The following is a 9471-nucleotide window of genomic DNA, read 5'->3' on the forward strand; positions in this document are numbered from 1 at the left end:
AAACATAATTATGGGGCACTGCAAGAAACTTATGTTCAATTGCAAATCAAGCGTAAGTCTTAAATTCAAATTCAAGCGTAATAAGGTCGAGTTGCAATCGCAATTCAACTACATGTTTAATCAAAGGACTTTCCCTTGATTTGGGACGTGTGATTGAGTATAACATTTCTCGCAAAATGCCCTAGTAACATTAAAATTGTTCTTTCGTTTTAAATTGTGTGTTATTATTTTTGACAAGCTGTATTCCTGTCCGAGTAAAATTTCTTAGTTCTCTCCAAAACTGTGCTCAAAATTGTTTCCAAGATTGATAAAGAAATTTTTTCTTTTGTATCATTATCATTCCACAACTTGCAAACCGTAGGTCCTGGAAAGAGTGAAGAAAAAAATGGCTATATCCAAATCATAGTAAAAGGACATGATGGAATCTCCCAGATTGAGGTAGCAAGCAGAGACCAGAAGTCACCAGAGTTAGCAATTGTGCAGATCTGTGTGTAGAAGAGAGAAAAAAAGAAATAGTTTAAATAATCAAATCAAAGTATGAATTTAATTATCGTGATGATTGATGACGTGCGGTGGCATGTAATTCCCGGTCAACAACAAATGATAGTAGGTTTAGACACCTGAAAAGTTCCACTCAGAACACTGGTGCTCTACCTCAAGTGATGTTTGTGTAGGCCCCACTCCACTTCACTACCGCTACACTACCGTACATGTACGCCACACCTACCCGGGTAAGTGTGTAGCGTAGTGTAGGCTGTAGCAGTACTCCAGTAGTGAAGTGGAGACTACACGAACATCACTTGAGGTACGGTGCTCTCTGAGTCTCTGTGTCATTACAAAGATTGCATTTATCTTCATTGTTGAAGGCATTACGCATACATATATGCAGCAACACTCTAATCAGAAAGAAACACCAGACTCTAATTTTGGCCCACCCAAGGGTTCATTACATGCCGCCGCGCACAGAAAATTCAAGCAATAGAAGTCGTGGACCCAAGAAGTGAGATCCCAGCACGCGCGACCCACTAGTTAGAAATCCACTGCCAAACGCGGTTCGTGGTTAGTATACTAATACTAACCTCGCAATACGTACTAGTAGTATACTAATACTAACCTCGCAATACGTGTGAGTGATTTTGGCCAGGAATCAGGGTAATCACTGCTGAAAATTTGTCTGGCTTCATGACATCGGCATCATGGTGATATAATTCTGTGTATAATAAAAACTTAAACATTCCTCTGAAACAGCAGATTTTCAGCCATGGTCCATACCACTCAGTGCTCCTAAATAATTTAATTGCCTGCCTGAGTCCTGACCAGTTTTAGAAATCTGAAGAAAAAATCTGCTGGAATTGTGCCACTCACACGTATTAAGTATACTAACCCCGCACCACGAACCGCGTTTGGCAGTGGATTTCTAACTAGTGGGTCGCGCGTGCTTAGCCTGGAGGCGTCTGGGATCTCACTTCTTGGGTCCACAACGCACGACATCTATGGCTTGATTTTTCTGTGCGTGGCGGCATGTAATGAACCCTTGGCCTTGCCTTGGGTGGAATTGTACAAAAACATTATTTCTAAAATAAAAACTTTTTAATTTTAATAGTAGTTATGCCAAAATGCATGATTCTAAACTTATATCAGATCTGTATCTGTCATCTGACCTGAATGCATCGTCAGAACAAGTACAGTTTCCAAACATGCTTACCTTGACTGGATCAAACAGCGTAGCCTGCAACATGCATCGGGAGCAAGTGAATGGGACCGTGCAGCTTGGAGTTTTTCAATAGTTAGTAGGCCTAGAGCAACACAACGAAGACTGTCGAGTGGACAAAATCGATCTTTCCAGTTCACAATTCAATAAAAAACGGGCAAAATAACACAGTTCTGGTTCCCTTATAGTCTGAAGATGTCGAAAACAGAATTCGGATGTCACATTACATGAAGAAAACGGTAAATTCGGAAGATATTGAAGAGGTCAGTAAGGTGATTCAGTGTATTATGCACAGAGGGATGATGAGCTCGATTATTGTGTGACGTCATTATTCTCGACTGTTTTCACTGCGTGAACTGTCGGTCTGGGGGGCGGCTGGGGGGCTTAGAATGGTCTCTAATAATTTCATTTCTTGCATTTCCACGACATCGATAAGACTTTTTAGTGACATATTTGTGTATAAAAAGACAAGACCTTTCCATTCATATATAATTTGTCTATAATCATCACTTTCGTGAATTTTCTTTGTGTGTATACTTTAAAAGTTTTCAAACTACATTTTTTTTCTTTCATGAGGACATAAAACAATGTGCTACTTGTGAATATTTTGATTACCCCCCGCCCCCCCCCCCCAGAATAGGAGAAAACCACTGATAATTATGGCCTATGGGAATATTGTCACTACCAATACCCAGTTGCTAATTTTGAAATTAACATCATCTTTAGGGACCTCAATTTTTAAACAGGGTAACTTTCTTATTGCTTGTCTGATTTCTTTCAAACTTTCACCAGATCTTTCTCATGTTTCTCCTCAAGGCATATTGCATGATCAATGTTGGATTCCCCTTTAATAATACAAACTTTGTACATCACTACATGTATGCAATGCAGGGAATAATTTTCCTGGTATCGCATCGCAATTTGCTTCACATTTTTTAAAGACTTCTATGCAGAAAGTCTTTTGTATAGCATATTTTTACTGTACACTACTAAGTTAAGAGCTTTTCTCTTATGACCAAAAATGCTATTCAAATAAAAGCAAAATTACTCCCTGCAATGGATGAGCAGGAAAGATATTTGGCAAAAAACTTCACATACAGAGCACATGTACATGTATATATATGAACAGTACTGTATGGACAATGAATATTGTCGGCTTATTTAGTGATATTGGTGATATTGGTTTATGGGGGTCAGTCACATTGCATCAATTTTCTATCAACAGCAACCTACATGTAGACATCAATGGTCATAATTGGAGCCCCATTTTTAGCAACGTTGCCATGGCAGCCAAATGACACGCCATCACAATTGTACAAGCTGTACAGTATGTATCTGACAAAAGCCGCTAAACCCAATGTCTCTTTTCCGCTAGTCAAGTCGGCACAATATTGCATGGCTCTGTATCTGGGTAGGCTGACTCATCTCTCCGGATTATTGTTAATTAGCCGGGGGTTGGATTTAGGCTAAGCACGCTTTAAAGATTGAGGTGGATGTGAGGTGTACTCCCTTAGAACATTGTTCATTAGCCACACATTCATACACATCTTTGAATACATTGGATGCACATTTAGAAAAGTTCAGAGCATGGAAATAGAAAAAAAATGTTGGATAACTGTCGGAAAGATAACTCTAGGTTGTATCTGACTGTATAGCCTCATACCCCTTCAGGAATTCATCCTCAAAGTCTTGATTGAATGCTGTGGTCCCGGCAATGAAAATTGGGTTCATGAAATATTGTTCACATTATTTTTAACAGTTGCAGCAATAAAACAGTGCAGATTATTGTCATTATAACCACTAGTGATAAAATAACCAGAATTTATTTCAACTGGATCATGTGTACTGTACCTGTGTCACAGGCTCACAGCACACAGGAACAAGAGATTATCAATCACTGAATCCACACCTTTTTTTCTATATGTATGTACATGTAGAATCCTATTCATTAATTCAAAGATAAGCTTAAGTGTGGATCGAGTGCAGATATTGTTTTCTTGAATGCTTGCAGCACTCAAATAATTGTGATTTATTTTGGTCATCGACCTATCTTAAAACAATCCTCATCTACAAATTTATGAAAGGGGTACAGATTCACAAACTAGTGATGTGTAAAGACCTGCAGAGTACTTATACCATAAGTGTACCATGCCTTCTGCAATCAACAACCAACCATCAGGCCAAAGTTTAAGTTCTACAGACGAAATCCAAGTCATAATTTGAATGACCTACATGTACAGTGTAATGTAGGCCTATTGCACTATTAAACAGTAATATGCAAACTACAAGTGTAGTCCATAAATGTTTTGGGAAAGAAAAAAAACTTTTTAACTTGCTATTTCTATGATCAAGCCATTTGATATTTGTCACATATTTTTTTTCCCTAAAACTTGTCAAAGGCTTTTAACGCATTATGATCACATTCAACTTTTTAGGGAAAACTTGAACATTATTCAGGTGTTTGGAAACTTTGGAGTATAGCCTAATCATAGTTTGAAAATTTGTAATCAATCCCAACATCAGAAGCATTATTCACAATACATATTGTAGACGGTAAACCCTCCAGGGTTCAACAGTTCTAGGGCCAATCTTAAAATTGCAGTTATTTTGTATTCATATTTTACAGATGACACTAGTTTATTGCAGTCCAATAGAAACATAGTTTGTTACATGTATGTTGGTGGGATCTGCAAACAGTGAAATTAAACAAGTTATACACTCAGGCAGTTCTACTGTAATAACTTGTTGTGGAATAGGACATGTAAATGTACATGAAGTTAATGAAAAAAAAAAAGAGTAATATTTCCCTTGATATTCTTGCTGACCTCCTGAATGATACAGCGGATCAATATTATTCAAAGTGAGCAAGTTAAATTCATCATTATTTTACATTTTTAATGAACATTAGACAAGGAAATTATAAGTGTTTGCAGTATAAAGTTTTTTTCATGGGATAGGAGTGGACTACATGTATAAATTTACTGCTAAAATATACTTTGTGGAATTGCATTACTCTAACTCCCATATTGAATGGGGTAATACTGTCATCCATTAAAAGGAGAGTTTAATAAAGGTGGTAAAAAAATAATACAAAAATATCAAAAGTTTTGAAAACAAACCTGTATTACTCTGTACTTAGACTGAAATTGTTGAACTCATTAAATAATAATCTGATTTTTATGTTTAAACTTCAATTAACCATATATACATGTACATGTACATATATCAAAACTAAAAGATCTCTTTGCCTACAATTTGCAGAAGCGTGACCTTAGACATAGTGACTCATCAAAGGAATATGCACCAGCATCATGGAGACAAATGTCTCAATAAATTACCAATGACTCGTACAAAACTCTATCCCGAGGTTTGAAAATCCTTTAAAAAAAATTATTTATGTGTAACAACTTTTCCTGACATAGCAATTTATGCCCAATAAGAGCTAAATAAGAACTCACAAAAAACATGGTGAAGAGTTGTAGGTTTCCGTCCATTTGAGCACTGCAAAATTGTCAGTGCCACTTTCCTCGGCAAATTGAAAAAAAATGAATTCATAATCTGGAAATAAAAAACTAATCCTTCTTTTCTATATGTACAAACTAAGCCTATGGAATCACAATGTGACGTCACATACATGTAATTCAGGCCTGGGTTAAAAGCTTGATAAAATCTATTGCGAAACCTGATAAATTGAGTTTTTTAAAAGCAAAATACTTTATTTTCAGACTTCATTTCTCGTAAAGAGCTTTTTCCACGGTATCTTTTACCTAAATGTGGTAATCCATGTGGCCATGTGTCTTGAACTCACCCCACAAAAGGTGGTGTTATTATGCTTTATAAATTTTTATTTGGCTTAACGTACGATTATTCAGTCATGAAACTGGTATACCGTACATGTACTCCATCATATCTGAAAAAAATGAGCACAATAGCACTTATATTCGTGACACCGCGACTGATAGAATACAAAATGGCAAGGGTGGAGGAGGGGAGAGGGGAAGCGGTACACACAAAGTCTATGGGAGAGTCGCATTTCATATTTTAAAGGTGAATAACTTTGGTATACAGGGGGCTAGAGACTTAATTTTGGTGGTCTCATTTTAAAGCTAGAGGTAAGTAGTACCGTATTCCAACATTATTAACAATTTAATTAATTGTAATTAATGATAATTAATTAAGAAAACCCTACATTGTAAAACATAAAATACACCAAAAATTCTTGCAGAGGAACACATTTTGATGTAATTTTTCAGCCAAATGGAGATGGATTGTGATGAAATTGGTGTCACTTGAAAGGTGAGAACATATTAGCTGTATTAGGGTTGATAGGCCTATAGATATGCACGTCCTTTTGCGACACTGTGCTCGATATAAAGAATAGAACTATGGTTTTCAATGGGCTACATTATTATAGATCTAGACCTATGATTTTGGTCTCATTTTACAGGTACATGTAAATACAACATGCAAAACAAAATGCCTCTCTACACATCATGGAATCATTAATCAATAATGATTTATTTGAAATTTTAAGTAAAACTTATAAAAAAATTGAAATTTTGCATATTCAAAATTTACATTATATGCATTTCAAAATGACCTTCAAGAAGTTCAAGAAATGAATTCCCTTTAAGTTATATATCATTTGAAAGGAAATTTCATGAGCAATAAATATGGTAAGTAATCAATGGTGGGGGCAAAGAAAAAAAATATGGACATTTTAATGGGATTATATTTGAGGTCCTAAAAAGTCTAACATTTTCACTCATGTGAGTAGTTCACCCTACATTTTTAATGCCATTTTTGGAATCCTCATGAAAATTCCTTTCAGAAAAAATATACAAAAAATAAACTTGTATTTTTGTATGGATACAGTAAACATTTTTAAAGTTATGACCATTTTTAAGCTGATGGGTGTGCGATCATTAGATTTCAGTGACGTTACACAAATAGGGCGAGTTCAACTTCATGACACATGGCCCTATTGTTATTACATGTATATTTTATGCTTGCTACCGAGCTACCACCACTGCGATGCGTATGGGAGTCTTTGGTCTAACGTTAATGTTATTGAGGGGATGCCGCGCAGGCCGAAGCCAGACAAAGAAAGTCTAATGTTAGTCAACGTGCAGCAGAAAGGAGTTTATCACTAGAGGCGCTGGTCAGAAAATTGGGATCATCCCAGTTTACAGGGACTGTCTCAGTTTTCAAAGATTTCTTCACACAAGAAATCTGTCAAGTGCCAACATCAATTGAGTGTGCTGGAGGATGGCAAGTTGTGAAATATAGACAGTGAACTGGGGGGAATTGAGGTCACTGGATCTTTTTTTAGCACCTCGATATCTCCGTAATTGCTGTCTATGTGAAAAAAACTAGCCCCACAACTAACAAGGACAATCTCAATTTATCAAGACATGAATTGTCTTGGTTTATGAGGATATCTTTGTTTTCTGGGACAATCCCAATTTTTGGACCAGCACCTCTATCTAAGTTTCTCTACTGCAGTACTGCTTATCCCTGACCGAAAATAGACTTTGATTTTTCCGTCTAAACCACGTCCACAGTCTCAGATCATACAATCAAGCTGAAAGTCACAGTGTAAAACGGGGAACGCTGACCTGACTCCTGAGTAAAAACATATAAGTTATAACAATGATACCATCATCCCAATGCAATGCCAATGAAACCCCTGACACCCCCACCCCTTCATTCTCGTCGATAATCAATTATCACAATTGCACAGTTCACACACTCACTCACTGCCTCACGATTATACCGGCATAGCTTGCATTGCAACCCAGCAACAACCGTCTGGCACTCACTCTCGCTCCGCTGAGCTTGAGTTGAATCGACAACTTACTTCTGGCCAAACAGATATTCCATCACCCATTCTATGCATTCTCCTTCTACTTCGTCTGGTGTGAGACGATAAGTCACTAATCGAAACGGTAGAGGATCATCGGAAGTTACAGGTCCGTTGTGTTTCGCCGTAAATTCCTCAAGAAAAAGCTTGAATTTGATGGAGTCATCTGAACCGCGATCCATTTTGTTTTCGACATTCGCGTATATTCGAGGGATTGACAACTTGTGCTGCTGTATATTAATATTTTGCTTGTGATCAACCGGCCGGTCGCGATGCGACGGTACGACCGGCGCGGCCCGGCACGACCCCTTCGCACGGGACCGGCCTCGGGTACGAAATAGTCTACATGCACAGACCTTTGGCTTTGCAAAGTGTATAATGCAGGGGGAGGCTGCAGAGGTAATAAGACTAATTGGACCTTGATTCGGAAGGGGGTTTGCAGATGAACTTCTGGGGAGTGTTTCATCAAGGTTTTGTCAGACGTTTTGTCCGGCAAACCCTGTTTTATCCGAAAAATACCATAGTAAATCTAAGGGGGAGGGGGGCGAGGGCCCCCTCTTTTGGCGGAGCAAGCAAGAAAAGAATATTAAAAAGAAAGGGAAGAAAGAAAAAGAATGGAAAAGAGAGGAGAAAAAAGAAGGGCAAACATAAGAGGAGGAAGATGACTGAATAAAATAAGATTAGGGGAAGACTTGGAAAATATATTTTTAAATCTTTCATGTCACTACATAACATTTTCTCTCGCGCTTCGCGCTTTCATTGCCTTTTAGGTGATTTACATATCTTACTCAATATGGAGCTTAGAAGATCACATTTTGAAATCAATATACAAAACAGATTTCAGCTCGATAATCTAACTCTCATTATTTTGTTAGATTTACAATTTGATTTTAAAAAGTGCTCTGAACTGAAAAAAAAAATGTTTTATGGTCTGAATAATAACATTTTCTGATCGCGCTGCGCGCTCGCAAAATTTGATTTGTCAGGTACCTATTATTTCCTGTATTAAAGTTCTCAAAATATTCCTATTCAGGTCAGATTGTCAAAACGTATCAGCTGGCGCTGCACGCTTGCATTTTGATTGGTGAGTTATGTCTATCTCAATACTAATTCTGTAACAAACTACTTAAGGACGTTCCACAGTTAAAGTGAAATCCATGTCATTTTCACCAAACTTTGCACATAGATACTTTAGAACCTTAATATTCGAAATATGCAAAAATTAACATAGGTCCATGTGCTTGATTTTTTGCTATAGAGCTTCAAAGTTCACCCAAATTGATGTTCTTAAGAATTGCGCATTCAAAAGAATTTGGCATTTTTAGACCGCCCAAGATTACTACAATGAGTTTAAACCTCCATTACTCATTCAAAATACATGAAAAAGTCATCAAATTTCGCAAGAGAGTTAATAATTGTATCGTTAGAATGGAGAATCTATTAATAGTGCTTTTTGTTTGCAATTTTAAGTTTAACAGCACTGTCAGTTCTTAAAAATGGCGTAAAAGATAACAAAATCCCAATCTAAAAAATGTAAAATTTCAGTAACAAACTACAAACGTACAATAAATGCTGCACTTTATTCAAAATCCATGTCATTTTCACCAAAATTTGCAGAGTTGTAGAGGAAGGTATACCTAAGAGGTACAAACATTAAAAAATAGGGGTTCATGTGTTTGTTTTTAAACTATCAGCATTTTTATTAGAGCAAATGCGCTTTTTAAAACACCAAAAATGGGCCGAATGCTTAGTATCTATGTGAAGAAAAAATCAAAACCACTCTACCATTTATTCAAACTCGGGCTAATATTCGTGATTCTTGGCAGCACTGCGGAGTAAAGTATTTTGAAATTGTAGAGAATATTTTTTTGAATGGTCCATGGAATAATTCAATTTT

The 9471-nt window shown here is 36.8% G+C and overlaps 1 protein-coding gene across 1 annotated transcript in view; it reads right to left on the reverse strand.

Moving 5' to 3' along the window:
* LOC129284255 (protein phosphatase 1E-like) overlaps positions 1-7826 on the reverse strand; it is a 33636-nt gene extending 25810 nt beyond the window's left edge. The window contains exon 1 of the mRNA XM_064110624.1: positions 7572-7826. Within this exon, the coding sequence (XP_063966694.1) occupies positions 7572-7756 (185 nt within the window). The 5' untranslated portion in view covers positions 7757-7826. The remainder of the gene's footprint in view (positions 1-7571) is intronic.
* Positions 7827-9471: the final 1645 nt, after the last annotated feature.

The sequence above is a fragment of the Lytechinus pictus genome, chromosome 2 (genome assembly GCF_037042905.1).
Source record: "Lytechinus pictus isolate F3 Inbred chromosome 2, Lp3.0, whole genome shotgun sequence".
NCBI lineage: Eukaryota > Metazoa > Echinodermata > Echinoidea > Temnopleuroida > Toxopneustidae > Lytechinus > Lytechinus pictus.